Source organism: Salmo trutta, chromosome 37 (assembly GCF_901001165.1).
Source record: "Salmo trutta chromosome 37, fSalTru1.1, whole genome shotgun sequence".
NCBI lineage: Eukaryota > Metazoa > Chordata > Actinopteri > Salmoniformes > Salmonidae > Salmo > Salmo trutta.
In genome coordinates, this window is record NC_042993.1 from 34,973,507 (window position 1) to 35,001,460 (window position 27,954).

General features: G+C 42.9%; 1 protein-coding gene across 8 annotated transcripts in view; it reads left to right on the forward strand.

The window, feature by feature from the left end:
- Positions 1-27,954, forward strand: part of phactr4b (phosphatase and actin regulator 4b) — a 70,703-nt gene that overhangs the window by 31,822 nt on the left and 10,927 nt on the right. For 3 of the 8 annotated variants that reach the window (XM_029738252.1, XM_029738253.1, XM_029738251.1), the window contains exons 2-7: positions 8,851-8,959; positions 9,063-9,107; positions 20,244-20,405; positions 20,728-20,808; positions 21,693-22,196; positions 26,108-26,464. In XM_029738252.1, the coding sequence (XP_029594112.1) occupies positions 9,095-9,107; positions 20,244-20,405; positions 20,728-20,808; positions 21,693-22,196; positions 26,108-26,464 (1,117 nt within the window). In that variant the 5' untranslated portion in view covers positions 8,851-8,959; positions 9,063-9,094. Of the gene's footprint in view, positions 1-8,850; positions 8,960-9,062; positions 9,108-13,701; positions 13,926-18,494; positions 19,143-20,243; positions 20,406-20,727; positions 20,809-21,692; positions 22,197-26,107; positions 26,465-27,954 lie in introns of those variants that run through there. The other 5 variants (XM_029738249.1, XM_029738255.1, XM_029738256.1 and 2 more) reach the window with 4 other exon arrangements.

Here is a 27,954-nt window from a genome sequence, read left to right on the forward strand (position 1 = left end):
GAAACGTCATCTTCAACCACCCTGACGTCTGCTGCCTCTGTGTGTGTGTGCGCTCGCACCTTGTCCAATAATTCAGTGACTACCTGTCTTTCAATGTTAAAAATCCAGTACATTTAGCCCAGGCTCTGAACTCAAGGAAAGGATGGGGCTTATCTGGTGTCACTGCCACTTGTTCAGTTTCATTCCTTAACCCCTTTAGCTTCCTTTTGTGGTTGAAAAGCGAAGCTTTGTTCTTACACTCATACAGTAAGAGAAACTCATAAGGGGTGATGATGCTTCTGAAAGAGAGCAATCCGTCATTAAATGGTAGCCTGATGATGGGAAGTGTGTGTGTGTGAGCAGTAGAACTCTCTGCATAGTCTGTCCTAGACAGACTCTTAGCCTAGGTAATGGCTGTGTGTGTGCGCGTGAGTGTGTTCATGCATTTATGATTGCAAGTGTGTCTGTGTATTTATAGCTCTGGTCAATGGGGCCTCTCAGGATGACAGCCATTACATTGTCTAAACAGGCTTTTGTCCATGTAGTAATTGGTTACTAACACACTGTTCATTAAAGAAAGACAATGTATAGTGATAGTTATTTGTAGGGCTGGGAATTGCCAGGGACCTCACGGTATGATATTATTACGATACTGAGGTGCCAATACAATATGTATTGTGATTCACACAATTTTATATGTATTGCAATTGTATTGCAATAATAATATCCCAATATATAACTATCCACTACCCCCCCACCCCCTGCTATCACTAGTACCCCGCTATCACTCATGCAAGACATTGAATTTGGTAGGCTTGGCCGATATACCTTTTATGGGTCTTTCTATAAACTAGGGTACCAGTGAGGATTTCCTACACTGGATAACTTGTTACAAAGCTGTTGATAAGTCATTGATAATAATCTGACAATAGTTTCCATGTCATTACATTAAGATATAAGGGGGATCATAGCTATATTCAATAAAATGGATGAGTTGATTTAAAACTGTTTTTGTGTCTTGACGGATTTGTCCAAAATCGTGTCATAACGTTTCTGTCCTTGCATTAATCAGTTAAATTAGACATTGAGCCCTGTAAGAATATTGTAAGAATCCTTGAACCCTGTAAGAATCCTGGATCTAGCTGTTGGACAGTTTTTTTTGTATAGAGATCTTAAAAATGCAGTCTAAGTAAAACATTTGTCTACTTATGTTACAGGGTGAAAACAGTTTTCATGATAACACATATCTAAAATGATGTATGCGATTGCGAAATCGAATGCTTCTAACCGAAAGAGTAACCTTACCTGGTATTTATTATGGATCCCCATTAGCTGCTGCTAAGGCAGCAGCTACTCTTCCTGGGGCCCGGCAAAATTAAGGCAGTTATACAATTTTAAAAACATTACAATACATTCATTACTGAATTGACAACACACTGTGTGCCCTCAGGCCCATACTCCACTACCACATATCTACAATGCAAAATCCATGAGTACGTGTGTGTATAGTGTGTATGTTATATGTGTGTACGCATGTGTCTGTGCCTATGTTTGTGTCACTTCACAGTCCCCGCTGTTCCATAAGGTGTATTTTTTACCTGCTTTTTAAATCTGATTCTACTGCTTGCATCAGTTACCTGATGTGGAATAGAGTTCCATAAAGTCATGGCTCTATGTTGTACTGTGCACCTCCCATAGTCTGTTCTGGACTTGGGGATTGTGAAGAGACCTCTGGTGGCATGTCTTGTGGGGTATGCATGGGTGTCCGAACTGTGTGCTAATATTTTAAACAGACAGCTGGGTACCTTCAGCTTGTCAACACCTCTTACAAAAACAAGTAATGAGGAAGTCAATCTCTCTTCCACTTTGCGCCATGAGAGATTGACATGCATGTCATTATTGTTAGTTCGCAGCAATTTTCCCAAGTCCCTCTTTGTGGCATCTGACCACACGACTGAACAGTAGTCCAGGTGCGACAAAACTAGGGCCTGTAGGACCTGCCTTGTTGATAGTGTTAAGAAGGTAGAGCAGTGCTTTATTATGGCTTACTGGCTTATGGCTACTGTTGTATCAATATGTTTTGACCATGACAGTTTACAATCCAGGCTTACTCCAAGCAGTTTAGTCACCTCAACTTGCTCTATTTCAATATTATGCATTACGAGATGGAGTTGAGGTTTAGGGTTTATTGAAAGAGTTGTCCCAAATACAATGCTTTTCGTTTTGGAAATATTTAGGACCAACTTATTCCTTGCTACCCATTCCGAAACTAACTTCATCTCTTTAAGTGTTGTCGTTAGTAAACATTGAAAAAAGCACGGCCCTAAACGGCTACCCTGGGGAATTCCTGCTTCTACCTGGATTGTTTGATGGGCTTCCATTAAAGAACACCCTCTGGGTTCTGTTAGACAAGTAACTCTAATGTCAAAAGCTGCACTGAAGTCTAACAAGACAGCCCCCACAATCATTTAATCATCAATTTCTCTCAGCCAATCATCAGTCATTTGTGTAAGGGCCATGCTTGTTCAGTGTCCTTCCCTATATGTGTGCTGAAAGTCTGTCAATTTGTTTACTGTAATTGTATCTGGTCAAACACTATTTTTTTCCAGAAGTTTACTGAGGGTTGGTAACAGGCTGATTGGTCGGCTATTTGAGCCAGTAAGGGGGGCTTGACTATTCTTGGGAAGCGGAATGACTTTAGGAAGCTAAAGGGAATTCAATAGTACAATTCTTGTCTTTTCATAATTTGGTCAGATATGCTTGGATGTGTAGTGTCAACATTTTGATTCTGGCATGTCATCCCTACGTTTGCTTGTCTTGCAAATGAAAAAGTCATTAAAGTAGTTAGCGCAATATCAGTGGGTTTTGTGATAAATGAACCATCTGATTCAATGAAGGATGGAGCCAAGTTGGCTTTTCTCCCCCAAAATGAAGGTGCTCCAAAACGTTTTACTATCATTCTTTATATAATTTATTTTTCATAGTATAGTTTATTTTTATTTAGCTTAGTCACATGATTTCTTAATTTGCAGTATGTTTGCCAATCAGTTGGGCTGCCAGACTTATTTGCCATACCTTTTGCCTCATCTGTCTCAATCATACAATTTTTCAATTCCTCATCAATCCAAGGGGATTTTTAAAATTTCTACCTTTCATTTTGTCATTAACAACTGCGACCTGGCCAAGATAAAGCAAAGCAGTGCGACACAAACAACACCGAGTTACACATGGGATAAACAAACGTACAGTCAATAACGCAATAGAAAAATCTATGTACAGTTTGTGCAAATGTACTAAGATTAGGGAGGTAAGGCAATAAATAGGCCGTAGTTGCAGAATAATTACAATTTAGCAATTAAACACTGGAGTGATGGATGTGCAGAAGATGAATGTGCAAGTAGAGATACTGGGGTGCAAAGGAGTAAAAAATAAATAACAATATGGGGATGAGGTAGTTGGGTGGGCTATTTACAGATGGGCTGTGTACAGGTCCCTAGTGGACTAAATGAAAACAGTTTGGTTATAAAACGATAGAGAGAAGAGAAGGGGGTTTTGGATGGAAGACTAAGGAACATGGGTTTTTATCCGACCTGGGAAACTATTCTCACATAAATACATATGCCACTATCGATCGCTCATTGGGAAAAGCAATGCATTGTATTTACGTGAAGCTGGCTTCGATAGTTGAGCTGGTGATGTGAGGCTCTGGTTTGCCCAGTCAATGTCGCCCTCGTCCTTTGTGGAATCCTCCGGGTCGTCGTGTGAGAGGTTCACGTGGTCTGAGAGGTTCATCTCACTCTGGAGATGCTTCCTCGTCGGTCAGTGTTCTCTAGATTTGCACATATGTTCAGCTGCAGTCTGATATGCTAGTTTAGTATGCACTTCTTCTTTAGGTGCTCAATAGTTCAGAGTTCATACCATTTCACGTGTGGCGCAAGCTCTCTCGTTTCCCAGCATGTAGAGTTGAAATTAGCCCATTTCAACGTGGAGGACAAGTACTCCCGTTATTTGGAACTGAGTTGACTTTTTTCGTCAGAGGCTTTATTCAAGAGTGGAAAAGGGGTTGCTTCATCATTTCCAACCAATGTCTATTCACTTGGGTGTGGCTACTGACTTAGTTAAACTTTACAATGAAGGCCAATTCTCTCATTTTAAAGGTTAGATGCAAGCCTCATAACTGAGGAACCTGTATAAACAGAGTTAGGGTAATGTGGCTGAGGTCACAAACATGAAACAAAACGGACCGGTCGTAGCTGGCTTCTCCACTGACCGTTTACACATTCTCCAAAATAGGAATATTGTTACATTCTCAAATTCGGGGATGTAGTACAATTTGGCAGGAGAGTTCCTTTGTTCTACTGTGACCCTCTCTCTCGGATACGGCATGGTCAGGGAGACAAGAGTCTTTGCATAATTTACAATGTGGTTGTAAAGTCGTAAAACTGCCCCCCCCCCCCCCCCCCCCCCCCACACACACACACACACACATACACACACACACACACACGCACCTCTCCTAACAGGAGAGGGGGGTTTGTTCCCATCTCTGCTAGCCAATTCCCTGAGCAGGCTAGTGTCATGACACCGCCCAACCCTAGAGTGAGTCCTACATTCGTGATGCAGGAAAAAGAAGTGCACAGCTATTGAGCGCTGGCCTTGCAATGTCATTTTTTTTAACCAGATGTACAAAAATGACACTTTGATCTAATGTCTTTGTGGTTAAAGTACTTGTAGAATACCTGTTTTAAACCATGAAGAACTGCATGAAGAACCTGTTTCGTGGACATATTGGCAGGTTGTTTCTTGGTAGCACACAGCTTGTTGGACTCTCAGGCGAAGCAGCGCTGGCTCCCTCCTTGTAGATCAGTAGATTATCTTTTTATAGAATACTTCAACAGAGCAGACTGATTCAGGGTCAAGCCTTTACATTGTTACATACCATAATTACATACCAAGCACCAACATGCATTACTGGGATGGAGCATCATTTTTATGTGTCTCTGCCATGAGGTTAACCACTGTACCTGTAACTTTGTGCCTTAGCATAAGTAAGACTTTAGCCCAAACATTCTCAACTATAAGCAAGTCATAACCATTTCATGGTGGGAGGTTGCAGGAAACGATGTGATGGTAGTGATATAAGGCCTCTGAATGGGCAGCAAGTTAGGTTGTGTTGTAAGACAGAACGGTTGTAGCTGTTACTGTCCCTCCACCTTTTTCACGCGCATGCTCTGATTTAAAGCAACAATATTCGAGTGATAGGCTATTTTAAAACTCTCACTCACTCACTCACTCATTCACAAAGACATTACGCCTAACGTGGTCCCTGCAAATTAATTTTGAATACCCTTTCCCAGATTTGTGCCTCGACACAATCCTGTCTCTGAGCTCTACGGAAAATTCCTTCGACCCCAAGGCTTGGTTTTTTTCTCTGACATGCACTGTCAACTGTGGGACCTTATAAAGACAGGTGCGTGCCTTTCCAAATCGTCCAATCAATTGAATTCACCACAGGTGGACTCCAAGTTGTAGAAACATCTCGATGAATGGAAATGCGCCTGAACTCAATTTCGAGTCTCATAGCAAAGTGTCTCAATACTTATGTAAATTTCATTTTTTTATTTTTAATACATTTGCAAACAATTCTAAAAACCTGTTTTCTCTTTGTCCATTATGAGGTATTGTGTATAGATTTTAGGGGGAAAAACTTGAACCAATTTTAGAATGAGGCTGTAAACAAAATGTGGAAAAAGTCAAGGGGTCTGAATACTTTCTGAAGGCACTGTACCTTTTATTAATATTTCCCCTGATGTTATTAGACTACCCCTTTCTCTTACCTCCTGTTGCTTCATTCCTTCCTCGCGTTCAACAGTTAAGCTAAATTAAATGATTTTCGTTGTCTTTATGTTCATCATTCTAATGACATGCTTGAATAATTTAGGACTAGAATTAGATGCAGATGGCTTTCCCTTCACGAAGATCTGAATGGTTATGGGTCTGACTAAACTGCTACAGCCCTCCGCAATCGTGTGTTCGCTCTTCTTTCAAACTAAACATCAGTTCTGTTGACTGTTGTATTTAACATTCAGCAAACAAGCTTGCGTCCATCTTCAAATAGTCTATTCATATAAAACATTTTAAAAATATAAAATGTCCAGCAAGCTATTCTAGTCTAGCTTTTCCTGCCTGGGACTTCAAGACCTAAGGAGCGTTTTTTAACGAGAGGCCAGCGGAGCACAGGCGCATGCGTATTGCAAAAGAGACAGAGGCTATGAGTTAGAAGCTTATTATTCATTAGCTAAATGTAAGGCTAATGCTGCATTGAATGTATTACCTGAAAGAGGTAGGCTAGGATGTCTTGAACAGGATCATCTATTTTCATGCAATTTGAAGGGAATTGATGGGGAGTCTGCTCGCGCATGCTCTGATTTAAAGCAACAATATTCGAGTGATAGGCTGTTTTTAAAACTGCAGCTGCAATAAAAAAAATCTTTACAATTCAAAAATCCGCTGACCCCCGAAAGCCAGATGGAGATGTGTAAATTAGATGTGCATTCGGTTCTTATATTACTGTAGCTGTATGCTATGCTGCAGCAAATGTAAGCATCGAGATGGTCTGTCCACACCGTGAGCATTTATGATTGATCATGCAGAGAGAAGGCCGTAGAGAAGCCAGGTTTAGATATTGCATATTAACAGTTTAACGGCATGCTGTTAATTTAAAAAATGTATTATAATTTTCTGGTTTTTCGCAGTTATTTAACCCAGGAAAAGGGAGTGGTTTTGGGTGGTTAATCTTGGTAACCAGGTTCCCGCCATTCAACCCTAACCTGCACCCACACTTTTTCACCTATCCCTTGACACTCCACCATCTCTCCCTTGACAGTCACGCACCCATACCATTCCTGTGCTTGTCCTTCATTCTCCCTGAAAAAGGTCCCTGTTACAGCAGATCTGCTCGAGTTGGCGACACTAAAAATAAGTTGCAAACGTGCTCCCGCTCTGTTCCCAAGGTTTAATATTGTCCCCCCGGCTATGACACTGTCACACTGAGCTGTAGCTAGAGTTGTGTGTGTGTGTGTGTTTGTTTTAGTCTAGATGGACTGTAAATGAGCATGTCTTTAACTTCTTACATCTACACGTTCCGCTAGCGGAACGTCTGCTCCAATATCCAATGATGGGCGGGGCGCGAAATTCAAACTCCTCTAAATCCGAAAACTTACACTTTTCAAACATATGACTATGTTACAGCTATTTAAAGACAAGACTCTCCTTTATCTAACCAAACTGTCCGATTTCAAAAAGGCTTTACAGCGAAAGCAAAACATTAGATTATGTCAGCAGAGTACCCAGCCAGGAATAATCACACAGCCATTTTTCAAGCTAGCATATCATGTCACATAAACCCAAACCATATCTAAATGCAGCACTAACCTTTGATGATCTTCATCAGATGACACACCTAGGACATTGTGTTATACAATACATGCATGTCTGTTCAATCAAGTTCATATTTATATCAAAAACCAGCTTTTTACATTAGCATGTGACGTTCAGAACTAGCATTCCCACCGAACACTTCCGGTGATTTTACTAAATTACTCACGATAAACGTTCACAAAAAGCATAACAATTATTTTAAGAATTATAGATACAGAACTCCTCTATGCACTCGATATGTCCGATTTTAAAATAGCTTTTCGGATGAAGCACATTTTGCAATAATGTAAGTACATAGCCCGGCGTTACAGGGCTAGCTATTTAGACACCCACCCAGTGTAGCCTTCACCAAAATCACATTTCCTATAAGAAAAATGTTCTTACCTTGCTTGTTCTTCATCAGAATACACTGCCAGGACTTCTACTTCAATAACAAATGTAGGTTTGGTCCCAAATAATCCATCGTTATATCCAAACAGCGACGTTTTGTTCGTGCGTTCTAGACACTATCCCAACGCTAAATCTCGGCCACGAGCATGACGCAAAATATGACAAAAAATTTCGAAATATTCCATTACCGTACTTCGAAGCATGTCAACCGCTGTTTAAAACCAATATTTATGCAATTTATCTCGTAGAGAAGCGATAATATTCCGACCGGGAATCTGCCTGTCTGTAAACTGAGGAAAAAACCAAAAGCCGGGGGCGGGGCGTGTCACGCGCCTAAGGCTTAGTCCATTGACTGACCACTCAGCATTTGCTCTCGTGTGCTTCAGCCAGGGCTTTGAATGACATCATTCCTGTTTTTCCCGGGCTGTGAGACTCCATTGTTGACGTGAGAAGTGTCACGTAAGAGCAGAGATCCTTTGTAAACGACAGAGATAATAAAGAAGGGCAAGAAATGTTCAGACAGGGTACTTCCTGAACAGAAGCATCTCAGGTTTTTGCCTGCCATAGGAGTTCTGTTATACTCACAGACACCATTCAAACAGTTTCAGAAACTTTGGAGTGTTTTCTCTCCAAAGCTAATAATTATATGCATATTCCAGTTTCTGGGCAGGACTAATAATCAGATTAAATCGGGTACGTTTTTTATCCAGCCGTGAAATTACTGCCCCCTAGATGTAACAGGTTAACTCTCTTTTCCCAAATTAATATTTAGTTACCACACACCACAATGTGTTCATTGCTAATTGGTTTTATTAACTAGCTTAGAATTTGGATTTGGGTGTAAATCTGCAGAAAAATGCAGTGTGTTTGCGTGTCATAGTGATTCCATTACCCTTCTCCTCACTCCAAATCCTCTAAATATGTAAGTGTTGATTTATGTGGAAGGTCACTTGAGTTTATCAATCCCCATTTAAAACTGGCAAAATGCTCTCCCCTCCCAGCTGTGTGTGACTGACTGTGTGTTGTGCTCTCTCTGGACAGAGGGACTGAGCTGAGAGGGCATCTCCAGCGAGGCCTGAAACCTCTCCCCACAGACCTACCTACTGCTGCTGAAGACCACCACCTCCCATCACCAATGACCTTCTACAGTGTACGTCTTTTCAGTTTTTACATAAATGCTAGTCATTAAAGCTGACCTTTTGCCAGTTACCTCTGCAGGCTAATAAATAAAAATGTTGCCGTTTCTTTTTCAGGAACCGTTGACTGTTGCGCCTCAGACCTTGTAATGGAAAATCGTGGTAAGTTTGGCTTCTTGTTCATTGTGGTTTGTGTAGTAGTGCAATATAGACCTGGGTGTGTTTATGGGGCAGTTTGTTTTTGCTGCTACTCGGCGCACAGCAGACAGCTCAGTTCTCTATGGCGCCCTCTGTAGGAAAGGGAGACAGGCTCCCTCCCTTTCTTGTTAGCACCAGTCTGTGTGTTGAGCTTCAGTTCCGTCTGCCTGCTGAAGAGGCCTGGCCCAGTCTGTTTTCCAGGTCGACAGGTTCCGGGCTCATGCGGATTGGCCCAGCTCTCTATCTCCCGCTCTCTGGAAGCCAGCCCAGTTTGGATTTATGTGGGGCAGTGAGAAAAGGCCGTACAACTACAGACTCCATCTTCAGAAGCAGAGAAAGGGAACGGGAAAAGGGTCATACCTAGTCAGTTGTAAAACTGAAATGTGTCTTCCGCATTTAACCCAAACCCTCTGAATCAGAGAGGTGCGGAGGGCTGCCTTAATAAACATCCACTTCATCAGTGCCTGGGGAACAGTGGGGTTAACTGCCTTGTTCAGGTGCAGAACAACATACTTTTTTATCTTGTCGGCTCTGGGATTCGATCCAGCAACCTTTCGGTTACTGGCCAAATGCTCCTACCCGAGAGAGACAGCCCAAGAAGGTCAGAGACCTAATCTGTTCAAATCAGCAAGTACTTTAGCTGTGCTTGATTGAGCATGCCTAGCACAATGGAACCAATATAATAGTCCCCAAAGTGCAAACCTCGCCCACCTGGCACTCCAGACAGGCTCAATCAAACGCTCAAAGTATTTGAAGGAAAACAACTATTTAAACCCAGGAGCCTGTTCAGGATAGAACTTTCAGATAGGAATGTATCGTGTAGAACAGATATGATTGTCTGTCAGATCATGCCAGCTCTATTCACTCTATTCCTATCTGTGACTTCCAGAACGTTTCACATCACTGAATACACCCCACGACGGTTCAGTGCCCTGTGTTGTCATGTTGCATGTGACCCCAGGTAGTGGGTTTAAACATGCTCTTCGTTCTAATCAAAACAGCCTGGCTGGATCTGCCAATCTCTCTCTCCACCCTCTCCTATGAGAAGGAGTCAGTTGTGTTGGTCCCTTCACTCTCCCTTCTTCTCCCGCTGTCTCTATCTTGCCCAAACAGTTTGTTGTCCCACCTCAAAAAGCACAAGACAGAGGATTTCGACACCCACCATTTCAAATTGTTTTGAAATCGTTTCTGATAAGATTAGCATTCCTGCAACATTATTTTGTCGAAATATAATTGGATCTCTGAGACATTAAGCTGATTGATCGCACCCAAATTGGCCATTTTAAATTAGAGGATTCATATAATATTCAATAAATATAGTACATAACATCCAATTTGGACCCCAACAAAAATCTTACAATGAGTAACATTCCGACGGACCCCCACGCCAATCCATGTCAAATATAGACATTTGTTAAGTATACTGAACAAAAATTATTTTGAGTAAAGTCATTGAAATTGTTGCGTTTATAAGGAAATCGGTCAATTTAAATAAACTCATAAGGCCCTAATTTATGGATTTCACATGACTGGGTAGGGGTACAGTCTTGGGTGGGTCATGGGTGCCACCCCCCCACCCACTGGGGAGCCACGCCCAGCCAATCAGAATGAGTTTTTCCTCACAAAAGGGCTTTATTACAGACAGAAATACGCCTCAGTTTCATCAGCTGTCCAGTTGGCTGGTCTCAGACGATCCCACAGGTAAAGAAGCCGATTGTGGAGGTCCTGGGCTGGCGTGGTTAGACGTGGTTTGCGGTTTTGATGCTGGTTGGACGTACTGCCAAATTCTTCAAAATGACCTTGGAGGCGGCTTATTGTAGAGAAATTAACATTAAATTCTCTGGCAATGTTACCGGCCTCAGTCTAGCTGAGGTGGCCTGTAATTGTAAAAATAACGGACACAAGTTTACGTCTGCAAAGTTCTGGTGTTTTCTTTATTCTGAAGAATGTTTTTTTTCTCTTGTTCAATTGTCTATTTTCTTCTTTGTACTTTTAAAACATTAACATCAAACAAGTGCACACTTTAAAATACACTGCATAAATGCACTTTACCTAAAGCAGAATTCAAAAATGTTCCACAAATAACCCCGTCTACTGTATGATTTCACATGAAAACCACAATGCATTTCATGTTCATACAATATAAACACTTATTTATATATATATATATATATATATATATATATATATATATATATGAAGACAAAAATGTTTTCTACAAACTGCTACCAATAAAGAGAACTGACAACAATACATTCAGCTTCAAGATAGTGGCACCACCGTAAAATCGTCTCTCTCTCATGCACCCGCACTGTCTGCACTAAAAGTCCACACTCCAGATTGAGCGTGCGCGGCCACTTTACCTGCTCGTGAGCACAATTTTACACAAAACCAATAACATGTAAAACCAACTCAGAAATCCCTAACAAATGGATTCTTTATAAAATCTCCTAGACAATATCCAGTACAAGTAAGCTACTCTGTAAACAGTCTGACTTTTTACCTCAGCTGGCATCAAGCTAACATATATCACTCATTGTAAATCACGTTCTTCTCTCACTCAGTTCGACACAAAACCAACACACATTTCCTAACGTGATAATACCTTGACAAAGTTGTTAAATTGCATGTTATTACATATTTTTTTGATATTAGAACGTTTGGAAGTTCTGTTAAAAAGAACGGACAAGTTTACATCTGCAAAGTTCTGGTGCTTTCTTTATTCTGAAGAATGGTGCGTGCACTTGGCCAGAACTTGCTGTTTTTCCTACTACCACAGTGCAACAGCGCCATCTATTGGCCTGATGGACTACTAATGCTAAAGCATGTAAAATATACAATTTTAGATTAATTCAGACAAATACATAAACAAATTGTTTGTTTTTTAAATAATAAAGGGGTGTCTGTTTTTAGTGACTTTGTTTTCAATCCATCACAGCAACAGTTCTGGTGGACATTCCTACAGTCAGCATACCAATTGCATGCTCCCTCAATCTGTGGCATTGTGTTGTGACAACTGCACTTTTTAGTGTGGCCTTTTATTCTCCCCAGCACAAGGTGCAACTGTGTAATGATCATGCTTTTTAATCAGCTTCTTGATATGACACACCTGTCAGGTGGATGGATTACCTTGGCAAAGGAGAAATGCTCACTAACAAGGATGTACACAAATTTGAGAGAAACAAGCTTTTTGTGCATATGGAACATTTCTGGAATCTTTTCTTTTAGCTCATGAAACATGGGACCAACACTTTACATGTTGCGTTTATATTTTTGGTCAGTATAGTGTGAAGCTGCGGCTCAGAGTATTGTTTCTTCATATCCTATGTAATGCATTCTCATGCTAAAAAGTTAGCATTTGAAACAGTGGCCAGGTAAACATGGGTGTCATGGCTTGCTGAAATGACATGGAACGAACCAGTATCGTCTCAGTATTGCTCTGTCATGAGTGCTGACTGGAAGTGAATGTGAAGACGGCTTTTGTGAAGCATACGCGGCCATTTTGAATGGCTCCCAATGTGCATTAATTTTTCACATTTACATTTTGTCATTTAGCAAACTCTCTTATCCAGTGCGACTTACAGGAGCAATTAGGGTTGTGCCTAGTTCAAGGGCACGTCAACAGATTTTTCACCTAGTCAGCTCGGGGAGTCAGACCAGCAACCTTTCTGCTCTTAACCGCTAGGCTACCTGCCACCCCATGACCTCAGCAGTACTAGTGACATTTCTGCTGATGGAATGCTGTGTGGTCTCAGAGCAGACACTTCCTCCTCTGTCTGAACTACATCTCCATTGATAGAGGGCACAGATAGAAATAGATATCTCTCCCAAAGGACAAGCTAGTAGCTTTGTACCTGCTCTGGTTTTCCAGCTTTAAACAATTTCATTTCTATGTCGGAAGTGAGAGAGAGAGAGAAGGTACTACTTTCTATATTTTTTTTTCCGATTTTTCTCTCTCGGACGGTGGCCCATCCTTTCAGTTCTCTGTGACTACTCACACCTCTCAGCCCTACTGGCAGAGTTGCTGTTAGGAGCCCCCTGCTCATGCTGTACATCCATATGGTGGCTCCATAGAGACATAATATGAATACCTCAGTGGGTGTCATTATTTAACCTTTGACCTGGATCTGGCCACTGTCAGGTCACATGAGCAGTCAGAGCCCACCAAGGAAACTACTTTCATTACTACTGGTTTTGGTCTATTAAGCTGCTTAGTGCCCCATTCAAAGTGGAAAGAGATCCTGTGAAGAAGGATCCCACTGTGGTGGGCATATATGAAGGGCTAAAGCCTGAGAGGTTAGCCAGAGAATGTTGGTAAATTCTGTCACACACACACACACTAAAATACAAACGCACATTTATACACCACCAGTGCAGCTCAAAGGAATGATAGGCATCCGTCTGTGAATGCTGACCGGCCCAGAGACCCAAGGAGGGAGGGTCAGTGAGAAAGGGAGAGGGTGGGGAGCACTTCAAGGGAGCAGGGAGGGTAGGTCTTACGGAGACCGAAAGAGGGAGGGAGAGTGGGAGGAGTATACCAAAAGAGGTAGAGGGGAAAGAAAGTCACACAGAGTTGCTGGCAAAGTAGACAGAGGTGTCCGGGAAAGAGAAGACCAGGGAACTTGGTTGAACAAGCTGTGGATCAGGTGTGCTCCTCCTCTGCCCAACACGGAGTGCCTATTCCTGGGTAGAAAGAGCAAAAGAGGCCCCTCTGGGGCTGGATCATGGGACAGAGCCTTCCTCTGGAGACCCCAGCTCAGGACCAACACATCCACCGTAGAGGTGAGTTTCTAGCTTACTCACTCACATACACATGCTCTATAATCAGCCTCACAAGTACACACAAGGACCTTTATAAATACACTCAAGCACTTTCACTCACTTATAATACGATCCTTAGTGTTCAGTTTTTCTCATTTTTTTTCAACATCTTAGCTGCGAAGGAGAGAAGGCAGAGGAGAGGCGGGGCAGGAGATTGTGTAATCAACAATGTTGCACACTTTATTTCTCTCTCTCTTTACCACAGGAAATGCTAAAAATCACTGGGATCATGTGGATGAATATCAGCTGTGTGTGTGCGTGCACCCACATTACTGAGTGCAGGATACCCTTCTGACGTGCTGTGTGCAAAACAAAAAGATTAGCCGCACAAACACATGCCTCACTGTTTGCGGCAGTAAACTGAGATATTGAAACATTTTTCTGAGGGATTACTGGAAATAGGATTGTCTGTCAATGTGTAGGGCGCTTATTATGTGCTTTTTTGGAGCCATTGCATCCCCCTTCCCTCAGTATTGTTGTGGTCTGTTATCCCACGGAGGTTAAGCCTATGAGGTTGGGTAGTATATTATTATTTTATAGAGATGAAGTATGGCAACCAGCGAGTAATCAGCCTAGTGTGCCAATAACAAGTTACAGGCACACTAGGCAAAAAATCAACCAGCCCATCTGGCATTTGAAATGCCACATGGCCAGTCCGACCCGGTGTGTAGGCACAAGTACACAAAACCAGGTTTAGAAATGGCTATCTTTTCAACCAACAACTTTAGGTATTGGAATTACCTCTCTGGTACCACCCACTAGTGACTAGTCAAAGCTTATCTAGGCTCCATTTCAAAACATAGAAGGTGACTAGTTTAGGGATGAGGAGGGAGAGGGTGGGCTTTCCTTGCGGAAGCAGACTCTTATGTAAGTGATCAGGCTACTTGAGGCAGCGGGCCTGCTGCTGAGGCACTTAAAACAACACGATCTGCTCTCCACCACATGCTCACCTGACTGCTCCTGCAAGTCAAGGGGCTGAGGCTAAACCTGGATCATAATTAACTACCGTTTTTTTTACACAAGATATGTTACATAACGATGTTTCCATACTCAACGTTACAGCTTAGCTTATACAAAATAATGCCATAGATTTTTCAACTAACCTGCTCTTGGCAATACTTTTCTCTTTTCGGGTAAAAGGTTATCTTATAAATGTTCGTGTCCAGTTGCTGAGCACACCCCCATTCTCATTGACAGGGCTGTAGTGGAGCAGGTTGAGAGCTTCAAGTTCCTTGGCATCCACCTCACCAACAAACTAACATGGTCCAAGCACACCAAGACAGTCGTGAAGAGGGCACGACAAAACCTTATCCCCCCAGGAGACTGAAAAGATTTGGCATGCCGTCCTCAGATCCTCAAAAGGTTTTACAGCTGCTCCATCGAGAGCATCCTGACGTGTTGCATCACTGCCTGGTATGGCAACTGCTCGGCCTCCGACCGCAAGGCACTACAGAGGGTAGTGCCAGTACATCACCGGGGCCAAGCTTTGTGCCATCCAGGACCTCTATACCAGGTGGTGTCAGAGGAAGGCCTTAAAAATTCAGACTTCAGCCACCCTAGTCATAGAATGTTCTCTCTGCTACCGCACGGCAAGCGGTACCGGAGTGCCAAGTCTAGGTCCAAGGGGCTTCTAAACAGCTTCTACCCCCAAGCCCTAAGACTCCTGAACATCTAATCAAATGGCTATCCAGACTATTTGCATTGCCCCCCCACCCCTCTTCTACGCTGCTGCTACTCTGTTATTATCTATGCTTAGTCACTTTAATAACTCTACCTACATATTACCTCGACACCGGTGTCCCCCGCACATTGACTCCGTACCGGTACCCCCTGTATATAGCCCTGCTATTGTTATACTGCTGCTCTTTAATTATTTGTTATTCTTATCTCTTATTTTTTGGGGGTATTTTCTTAAAACTGCATTGTTATTTAAGTGCTTGAAAGTAAGCATTTCACTGTAAGGTCTACACCGGTTGTATTCGGCGCATGTGACAAATAACATTTGGTTTGATTCTACAAAAAAAATATATTGAAACCATGTTTTGTATCGAGCGAGAGATGACTCATGCATGTGTGTAGATCTTAGTTTTGGTCGCACTGTGTAACTTGCTGTCATCTACTACTGGAAACGACTAGTTCCTGCAAAGATGCTGGGAAATGCTAGATGTGTGTCGGTGAAGAACCTCCCAGTGCGGTACAAAACATGGATTTAGTAGCTTTCTGATTATTTGTTTTTGTTTTGTAGAACCACCTGCAACTGGACATTCACATTTATAAGAATTTCCCCTAATGACCACTACTTGGTGTGAGGTAGTGATGTGTAGTCAGAATTTTTTTTTTAAACTTTTTTTAGTGACTCGATAGTTATTAGTTTTTGTGAGTGACTCGTTCATTTTTTTTTTTTGTTCTTTTGAACTGAACAAAATTGGTCAAGATTTGTTCTTTTGACTAAATGATTAGAAAAGTCCACAACTCCGACTAGTTAACTTCCCATCACTAGTCTGAGGTGTGGCTATTAGCATTGCTTTGAGATCATCCCAGTCTGGCAGTTTACACTAGATAGTTAAGTCGAAATTGGCTATATCGTAAAAATTCTGGAAAAATATTCTTAATTTAAGATTAGGCATAAGGTTAGGTTTAAAATCACATTTTAAGAAGATAAATTGTAGAAATAGGTGGAACTTATGACTTTGTGCCTGTGGTAACTGTTACAGGCTTTGGTTTTCGTTTTTGAGGTTGGTTCTATTTAGTTGTGGATGCGACTGATTGGAATGATCCTTGTTGGTCAGGATGTGTTGCACCTGTCGCCTCGTTAGTCAGTCATTAGTTTCAGGTAATATTTAAGAGCTACAGAGCCAATGCTTCAGTGGGCATCTCTTATGTGAAACAAAGTCTTATCTTGTCTCACCTGTTTGGTTTGTGCCATGTTTATTTGCACTCCCTTACCTAAGTTGGTGTGAGTTTTATTTTCCTTTAGTTTGTCTGCTATCAGGCAAATCTAGTGGGCGTCCATAGTGGGTGTTTAAGACCCTACTCGAGTTTGTTTGGCCAGCACCCAGTCAGTAGGCACCCCCATGGATGCCTTTCAGAACCCATTTTAAAACTCCACCTGTTTCGTTCTGGTTGTCAGAGGCTCATTTTGTTCGTTCCCTATTTCTGTTGAGCGATTAGATTTTTTTCTTATTTGGGAATGTAACATAACTAGTGACGACCAAGTCTGACCCTGTTTCCTTATTGGCAAGCTCTAGATGGACTGGCTTCCTGATTGGACAGAACCGTCTAGCCTGGTATCCTGGCTGTCACTGCATAATTCACTTTGAACTTGCCATCCAGACCTCTCTGAGTCCTTTGTTTTTACATAAAAATATGACAGCGTAATCCACTGTCTCATCAGCCCAGCCAGGCAATTTATAAACTTGATCTCGACTATAAAAAGCATCTAGACGTTATCTCACATTTCTTTTAGACTAACATTTAGTTTTCAACCTCTGAGATTTGTATAAACCTTGCTCTCTGTCTACGACATTTGCAACATTATTTCAATATTCAAATTTGATCTTCAGTTGTCCCATAGTAATGAACGTGTCAGAAATCGGAACGAGACAGCCAGGCATGCAGGCAGCGTTTCTCAGCCAGTCGAAATCATGAATCCGCTTGAATAGTTTTTATGGATAACTACAAAGAAGTGTCAATTGAATTTTTTTAAACAAAATGAAGTGCAGCTAGTTTGCAGTCTTTCCAGCTTCAGTTTGAAGTGATTGTGTTAGCGGTGTTATTGGCTAGCTCTTATGAACAACAGTGTCCTGACAAGTGAGCACATTTTCTATGCTAGGCGAAATTGTGCCTCATTAGCTCAATTTTACGGATGCGTCCAAATAAATGTCACTAGAAAACAGCTTAAACAAATTCAAATGCAGATATTTTGCTGTTCTTCTGGCTGCGCTGTAAGTTAGCCGTAGTTGCCTAGCTAGCAAGCAAGGGATAAGAACGTTGCCAGCCAGTATGGCAATGGAACATTTAGACTGAACGACTGGGTCATGTCTCCAGCAACCGAACCGATGAAATGAACGACCAGCCAGCTTGGGTAGCAACCCTAGATTTGTGTCGGGACTATATCTTGTGGAAGGATGAAATAGTATGAATACATTCATCAAAATAACGTTTTTAATGAAAATATGTCAATCATTATTTGAATATGTTGGTAACCCATTGTATAAAAGTGATAATGCCATCGAAGCCGGTGTTTGAAGGATATATTGGCACAATTTGCTAACACCCGTGCCAATATATCCTCCAAACACCGCCTTCTCGGGCATTATCACTTAATATTATGTCCTGTGTGCTTATAGCCTACAATACAGGCTATCAGTTGAAACAGGCTCTCTGTTTCCATGTCCAGTACAGTAAGATGTGTGAGGGGTGGTTGTCTTTGTTCTGTCACAGTTAGGATCAGGGTGGAGTGCCGTTTCCTCCCTGTGTTTCCCAGACCTCACCCCCCCTCCCCTTCCTCTGTCCGAGTCACACAGCTGCAGACAGCCTACAAACACCGGACCTCCACTCACTCTTCAGGCACCCTTTTGGGTATAGGAAGGATCCATTTGGTCACCTTTCCAATCTCCGGGATAAGATCAACTGTATTTCTTGCTACCAGCTGAATGGAGTGAATGTTCTGCAGCTGTGTGTTTCTGGTAGTATCAGTCAGTCAACCCGCTGTGGATCTGGAGTGTGTCGGCCCAGCACAGCCAGCACTTATCCTGCTTGAGTGGATTTTAGCTGTCCTGCCTGCCTGCCGTGCTTTCCTTGTCAGAGGCAGACCGCTCTGCCAGAGCCTGCTGTGCCTGAGTGTAGGATAACCAGGGGGGAGTGTGTTACAGACAACTGTATTTAGCAACTCGTTCTTTGGACATCATGAATCCACTGGTTTTTGTAACTTCCTGAGGAGCTGGATGTACATGGTTTGGAGCTGGCCTCTGAACTTTGATGTTTTGTCCGCATGTGGTTTAGCAGCCTGCTGTGGGTCTCTGCACTGTCACAGCCGCCCCCAACCCCTCCCTACCTAGGTTGTTGGGATCGACTTGGGACAAGAGTTTGAGTTTTTGAACACAACCTTCTGCTTCCTCATGGCATGTTGCCTCAAGTCCCACCACCATGGAAGCTGGACCCTGAGCTCTCACCCAGGTAGACTAGCTCTGTAATATAACCTCCATGACCCTGTTTTGGAGCCCATTTCCACCTTTTGACATGTTTCCTATACCTCCACTAATGGTCTTTTGAAGGAAGGTATTGTATAGTATTATTACCTCTGCCTATCAGCAGCTGGCAAATATAGTGTTTTTTTTAAGCGTGTGTTGTTGTGTGAACCGAATTGCTGTAGTAGTGTTATTGCCAGGACATCCTGTTTTTGTAGGACTGGTTGGTTGTTTTGCCCCAGCCCTTCTACACAGTAAATATTATGTCTGCTCAATTAAAACCTCAACCTTAGAGGAACCTGGCTCACAGAGATGTTCTGTGAGAGGCCTTGTGAAGCTCAGCACCTTGTCAGTCACCTGAGCTGTTACCATGGCAGCTGGATGTCTGTGCGTGTCTCGGGAAAGAGACGCACTCAGGCCAAAGAGCGAGTCCTACCTCCAAATTATTTTTAAAGATATATTTGATACTGAAAAATGTGTTTGTGTGCTTCCACATAGCCTGTTGGTGTTGAAAGGCTGATGATAATATTCTCCCAGTAGGGAGGAATGTGAGACTCTTGACTGTGGGAAGCTATGGACGGAGGCCAGTGCAAGAGGGACTCTCCCTTCCCATAACTGTTGGTTACTTGGTTGTGAATGTGTGGAGGAGTACATGAGCTTTTACCATCACCCTGCCAAAGCATGCACAGTCCCAGAGCTCTGAGCTAAAGATAATAACCTTCCTAATGAGCCTGGCCCTCCCATGTTCTTTACTCATGGTGCATATGGGTGTTAGTCTAGCATAGCTAGGCTAATGTTATTCTGTGCTTTACTCTGAGTGCATATGGCTGTCAGTCTAGCTCAGTTAGGCTATAGGCTAATGCTCTAATACTACACTTTACTCAGAGTGCATGGGCCAGGCTAAACAGCAGCTGGTGCACAAGGTTTTGCTCGCCTGAGCTAGTGCTCAGCTAGGCTACTGTGAAAATGTCTAGGCTCTGGTTACCTCTGCTCTCTGTGCTGTTATGTTGTAGATGCCAAGTTATGGTTGTCATATTTCAACAATGTTTCTTGACTCTCCATTCTTCTCTCTCTGACTCCATTGCTCCAGTTGATGAAGTTGACCACCTGCACAACACGACGGAGGGAGATGGGGACAGCACCCCTCTCCCATGCAAGGGCAAGGGCAAGTTCTCTACCCTTGGCAAGATCTTCAAACCATGGAAGTGGAGGAAGAAGAAAAGCAGCGAGAAGTTTACGGAAACTTCAGAAGGTTTGTGTTCCGGCTTCATTGTGTTTGTTTGTTGAATGTTTGTGCATTCAATCTTTATCAAACGCCTTTCAGTGTGTTTTCCTGTCTCCTGGTGATATGTACATGCCATGGCCTTTTCCAGTGTGTCCAGTCTGCTTAAACAAGACAATTGTTATAGTGGTTAGAATAATATCATTTTTATTTGAAGATCTGTAAACTTACATCTTTGACTTCTGGAACGTGAAATGACACACTAAAATTTGAAATATTATCTTCGGTTTTATATGCTATCTGGAAGAAATCACGTTAATGCACTGGCTTAAATTCTGTGTGTTGACGGCAGTTCTGGAGAGAAAGATGTCGATGAGGCGACCGAGGCAGGAGCTTATAGAACAGGGAGTGCTGAAGGAGCTCTCAGAGAATGGTAAGAGTGCTGCCACTGGTGATGTCACTCACTCACCTGATCCCCGCATGACTCAATCAGCCAGTTCCAGTTGGCTTCCTACCCCTTCCTCTTGCCCCTAACATTTTCAATGTTTCTATATCTGTAAAGTGTAAGCAACATGGTGCACGCTCCACCACTACCCTGCATATACCTATCCAGACCCTTCAGATCTGCAAACATTTAAGGGTTAGGGCAGCCAAGGGGGAGGGAGCAAATTGGAAATGGCTTTATCTTTATCAGATGAAAGTCCAGGGCTATCACACCGACACAGACAGCATAGTCGATGAGTAACAGCTTCAAATTCAGCACACTCAATGGCAGTTGAAGAAAGGCAAATTCATTCTCATGTTCCTTTTCAACAGTATAACTATATATTTTGGGAAGAAATGTAAATGGTGTTTTTCTTGAGCTGGGGAAAGTGGAACGAATTGCGCCCTGCAGCGAAATAGCTTTTAAAGTCAGTGTGTTCTATGCTCTTACTCACTCTGCCGGCGTCAGTGTTGCAGAGGCCCGTTTATTAAACATATTTCACTCCATGGCCAGAGCTATGATCCAAAGGGGTTGGCAGTTAGGACACCTTTCTCAAACCTCTCATTCTGAAGGGGGCTGTGAAATCATGTCCAGATGCACAGAGGGAACCAATCCAAAAGTCCATGTGCCCTAATTCAACAAGCCAATTAAGTTTGACCATTTATACTCAAATATGCAGAACATTTTGAGTAGGGATAATGGCTTTTTTAGATTTCTGACTAACCCCTCCCTCACACTTGGTTAGTGACTCAAAGTAGTGTTAGTTTATAGATCTTCTCATGTGTGAGTGACTGTATGGAATGTCTCACTGCATGTATCCATTTTTGTGACAGAAGGGGACGATCCTCACAGCCCCAAACAGTCCTACGTGAAGAATGGCCACACCCTGCCCATGGGTGGTGGTGGTGGAGGGGGCAGAGGGCAGGAGAACCAGACAAGACCCCCCTCAGACCTTGGGATGAACCCCTCAGACTTTAAGATTAACCCAGCCTGGCTGCCCCAGATAGAGGACCGCAGGGTCCGATTCCCCCCGGACGTAGACCGCCATGGGGACCAGGGTGGCCCCGGAGGCTCTGGACAGCAGGAGGAGGGCCGGCGAGGAGGTGGAGGAGGACGGTCCCAGGGGGAGGGGGAATGGAAGTCTAACATGGCCTGGCAGGGGATGGGACAGGAGGAGGGTAGACGCGGGGGCAGACTCCACCCTTCCGACGGAGACAAGCGGCCGGGCCTGCAGAAGGCGCCATCAGAGGACGGTAGGAGGAGTCGCCCTGCTGAGACAGCATGGAAACCCACCCTCCCCCGGCACGCGTCCACAGAGGAGGGAAGGGCCCGTAGAGGTGAGCTATTAACACCAACACATTCTTTTACTTTTAGATATGTGTGTATTGTTGTGACTTGTTAGATATTACTGCACTTTTGGAGCTAGGAACACAAGCATTTCGCTACACACGCAATAACATCTGCTAAATATGTGTATGCGACCAATCAAATTTGATTTGACACACACACGGCCTTATTCTGTGGAGTAGGGTGAAGCTGTCCCTAGACACTGATCTAAGGTCTGTGTTTTTCCCCTTAATGGAAGATTTGAAAAGGATCAGCTGATCCTAGATCTTTGCATAAGGGCAACTTCTACCTGGAGCCTGGTTTTCTGACTGCCCTCCCTCCAGTCAGTCTTCCTCCTCTTCAGTCCTCTGGTTTGGCCCCAGATATAGACAGGAGTCTCGGAGCCTCTTTGCTCCCCTGAGTCCTGCTCCAGCTATGCGTCTTATTCGGGAACGGAAGGGAATAGAGGGAATAGCTCATCCTCTCCTCCTTTTGTAATTAATGCGGCACTATCGTTTTAACCATTCCTGTTCTTAAAAGCTAATGCCTGTCAGCTCAACCGTAACCCTGCTGAAGAGCTAAAGCTAATTGATACCATTCCAGCTATTACACACTGAGCTAAATGGCCTTTAGTGTCTGCTGTTTCTTTTAGATCTTATACTCTCCCTGATTTATATCTTAATCTTCTCGCTTTCTCTCTCTCCCTCCTTTTCTCTCTCCCTCAGTTTTCTCTGACCTACAGTGCCTTCAGAAACGATTCACACACTTGACTTTTTCCACGTTTGTTGTTATAGCCAGAATTTTAAATTGATTAAATTTCGATTTTGTGTCACTGATCTACGCACAATACCCCATAATGTCAAAGTGGAATTATGTTTTTAGAAATGTTTACAAATTAATAAAAAATGAAAAGCTGCAAAGTCTTGAGTCAATAAATGTTCAGCCCTTTTGTAGGCAAGCCTAAATAAGTCACTACAAAGATACAGGCACCCTTCCTAACTCAGTTGCCAGAGAGGAAGGAAACTGTTAGAGTTTAGAGTTTAGATTTTAATGGCTGTGATAACTGAGGATGGCTCAACAACATTGTAGTTACTCCACAATACTAACATAAATGACAGAATGCAAAGAAAGCCTGTACAGGAAACCTGTAATCCAACACACCACGGAGTGGTATAATTCCATTCTTCATATTTTCAAGTATGATGGCTGCATCATGTTATGGGTATGCTTGTCATCGGCAAAGATTCGGGTTTTTTTTAGGATGAAAAGAAATGGAATAGAGCTAAGCACAGGCAAAGTCCTAAGTCCTAAACCTGTGTCTCCCAGTTTCCAACAGAAACTGGGAGACACATTCACCTTTCAACAGGACAATTACCTAAAACACAAGGCCAAAATATACACTGGGCTTGCTTACTAAGACGACCTTGAATGTGCCTGAGTGGCCGAGTTTCAGTTTTGACTTAAATTGGCTCTGTGGCAAGACTTGGAAATTGCTGTCTAGCAATGATCAACTTGACAGAGCTTGAATAATTGTTTAAAGAATAATGGGCAAATATTGTACCATCCAGGTGTGCCAGAGACTCAGAGCTGTAATTGCTGCCAAAGGTGATTCTAACATGTATTGACTCAAAAGGTTGAATACTTATCTAATGAAGATAGTGAGGGAAAAAAGTATTTGATCCCCTGCTGATTTTGTACGTTTGCCCATTGACAAAGAAATGATCAGTCTATAATTTTAATGGTAGGTTTATTTGAACAGTGAGAGACAGAATGACAACACAAAAATCCAGAAAAACGCATGTCAAAAATGTTATAAATTGATTTGCATTTTAATGAGGGAAATAAGTATTTGACCCCCTCTCAATCAAAAAGATTTCTGGCTCCCAGGTGTCTTTTTTATACAGGTAACGAGCTGAGATTAGGAGCACACTCTTAAAGGGAATGCTCCTAATCTCAGCTTGTTACCTGTATGAAAGACACCTGTCCACAGAAGCAATCAATCAATCAGATTCCAAACTCTCCACTATGGCCAAGACCAAAGAGCTCTCCAAGGATGTCAGAGACAAGATTGTAGACCTACACAAGGCTGTAATGGGCTACAAGACCATCGCCAAGCAGCTTGGTGAGAAGGTGACAACAGTTGGTGCGATTATTCGCAAATGGAAGAAACACAAAAGAACTGTCAATCTCCCTCGGCCTGGGGCTCCATGCAAGATCTCACCTCGTGGAGTTGCAATGATCATGAGAACGGTGAAGAATCAGCCCAGAACTACATGGGAGGATCTTGTCAATGATCTCAAGGCAGCTGGGACCATAGTCACCAAGAAAACAATTGGTAACACACTACGCCGTGAAGGACTGAAATCCTGCAGCGCCCGCAAGGTCCCCCTGCTCAAGAAAGCACATATATATGCCCGTCTGAAGTTTGCCAATGAACATTCGAATGATTCAGAGGACAACTGTGTGAAAGTGTTGTGGTCAGATGAGACCAAAATGCAGCTCTTTGGCATCAACTCATCTCGCTGTGTTTGGAGGAGGAGGAATGCTGCCTATGACCCCAAGAAAACCATCCCCACCGTCAAACATGGAGGTGGAAACATTATGCTTTGGGGGTGTTTTTCTGCTAAGGGGACAGGACAACTTCACCGCATCAAAGGGATGATGGACGGGGACATGTACCATCAAATCTTGGGTGAGAACCACCTTCCCTCAGGCAGGGCATTGAAAATGGGTCGTGGATGGGTATTCCAGCATGACAATGACCCAAAACACATGGCCAAGGCAACAAAGGAGTGGCTCAAGAAGAAGCACATTAAGGTCCTGGAGTGGCCTAGCCAGTCTCCAGACCTTAATCCCATAGAAAATCTGTGGAGGGAGCTGAAGGTTCGAGTTGCCAAATGTCAGCCTTGAAACCTTAATGACTTGGAGAAGATCTGCAAAGAGGAGTGGGACAAAATCCCTCCTGAGATGTGTGCAAACTTAGTGGCCAACTACAAGAAACGTCTGACATCTGTGATTGCCAACAAGGCTTTTGCCACCAAGTACTAAGTAATGTTTTGCAGAGGGGTCAAATACTTATTTCCCTCATTAAAATGCGAATCAATTTATAACATTTTTGACGTGCGTTTTTCAGGATTTTTTTGTTATTCTGTCTCTCACTGTTCAAATAAACCTACCATTACAATTATGGACTGATCATTTCTTTGTCAGTGGGCAAACGTACAAAATCAGCAGGGGATCAAATACTTTTTTCCCTCACTGTATATTATGGTTTTATTTTCCATTAAAAAAAAAAGTTAATTTTTCCACTTTGACATTAGAGCATTTTGTGTAGATCATTAACAAAAAAGGACACATTTTAATCCCACTTTGTAACACAACAAAATTTGAAAAAAGTGAACAGGTGTGAATACTTTCTGAAGGCACTATTTCCTATTTTCTCTTACATCAGCTTGTGATAAAGACTTGTCTATAAATAAACTTCAGCTTTGAGGAATGGCGTGGGATAAGAAGCAGGGTGGAGGGCTAGGGGAATGGGGGTTTAGGACTGTAATTACAGCACTGTTTATCTACACAGCTGATCCCCTGATAATGACAATCCCATACAAGTGTTTTGATACACACACACACACACACACACACACTAGAGTGGCTGAGTGAATGGCACAAATTGGCTCAGTGCTTCAACCCAAGCCTGCAACATTTATGTTTTTTTGGGGTGAGATAGTATCGTTTCCATTTTTGAAAGAGCCAAACACGTCCAAAAAGGCTAGCAGTGTGTAGCGAGTTGTTGTGTGTACGGTCTTTGACACGAATGCGCTCGTGTTTCTCATGATGATGATTAGTTACTAAATGTATAGTGCTCTTTCTTTAACACGTGTATGTTATGTAACATGTGTTTTGTGTGCTGTGTGTTTTGCAGAATCAGAGAGCCATTTTGTTCCTGACCCAGATTTGCTGCGGGACACTCTCCGAGAGTCTCTGCCCCCCAAACAGTCCGTTATGCCCCCCAAGTGGCTGATGAGCTCCACCCCCGAACCCGGCAGCGAAGGGTCACCCTCATCCCACACCCCATCCAACCACCCTGCAACAACGTACTCTTCCTGCTCTTCTTTCTCTGCAGTTGCAATGCCTGCCCGAACTGTCTCCTCTGCAGACGCCAACCCCCAATCTTCTGCAGTAGTGTCCTTCGCTCCATCCTCCACCCCCCAGGCGACCAAGCAGCCTCCCCTCCCACTGCCCAAGCCCGTCAACAGGGGCGTTAATACTGCCATGTTGGGTGAGTAGTAGGACTAGTTGTGGTGGTGGTTGTAGTAGTAGGGACCGCAGCTGGCTGTTTAATCATGGGATGGCAGAATTAGCTGATGAGATGCCAGAGGAGACCAGGTGCAGCTTGCATCAATACACACACACACACACACACACACACACACACACACACACACACACATTCACTCAGTGGAGCTTCCTCATGTAACATGTAGTCACGTGTCACATGCATACATGTCTGTAGAAGACTCATGTTACATGCATAGGCGTTACTACAAGGGACATGTGCATGTGGCGCGCATTCTATCTCTCACACACACACTTTGCCACTCATCTTTATAATGATGTTATCCCTGCGGCTCCAGCAGCTGTTTCCCAGACGATAACTTAATAAGACTGAACTATTTTAGACAGCAGCAGCAGAGCAGATTTTCCCCGGCATTGTACTCTCCCAGGACACCACTGAACTCTGGTGGCTCTGAGCCTGCTGCTGCTCAGCTTCATACGAAGACAACATTATTGTTGTTTTTACCAGGGGAGTTTCTCGTCAGGGGAGCCCAACTTTATTCACTGTTGTTCTCTTTGAGATCTGATACGCCTATTACCTTAGGACTGTTTTAAACACATTTTTTGTATATATTCCCTCTAGTTTCCTGTGTCATTTTTACATGTAGGTTGGTTGGTTTAGCCTGGAGCTAGTAGGCTTGGAAGTCATTTGCCATGCGCTCGTGTCACCTATTTGCCATCTATAGTCTGTCAAGCTATTTCATATGTACGTTCTAGAATGTGTGTAGACATTTCAGCTCTCATATTATGTAAACAATTCCGTTGTATTAAACCATGTCGGATATGTTAAGAGGTGGCATAGAATACTCTGAACAATGGGACCTTTTCATAATGTAGCAGGAAGGAGAAACTGCATTAAGAAGTTGCTTTGCTGCATTCTTAATTTGGTACAATAACAATACGTTCCGTTATTGTCAACAATGCATTTTGGCCAGTGCATTTTGTTAGGTAATGTTCAAACCAAGGTTATCATAAACTACTGGGAAAAGTTATCCGATACTTGTAGATTTAAAATCTCATCTGACATGATACTGAATATGCAATCATTGCTTGCCCAGCTGCTGTTGAAATATATCAAAGTGTATACGAATGCTAGCTGAGCCAGTAGTGACTTTTCAAAGGTATTCCACCAGTTAATTAGGAAAATTCCTAACAGGTAGCTAGGTACAGAGTGATTACTTCACCGGCTAACCTAGAGGGCCCGAAACTGAAGGAGTTTTGATTACCTCTTCACTTTCCCCATTGATGCCCCTCTCACAGCCCAGGCAAGCCCCTCAGACACTTAGCGCAGTACTCTAATTATACAAACCCTCTTGTTCTGGGTGCTGGTAGTGCGTTCAGTGTAAGCATATCCACCTTGGTCGTGTTCATTAGATACCACACATAAAAAAAAACTGACTGAAACCAGGAAGGACTACCTGGACTGTTTTTAAA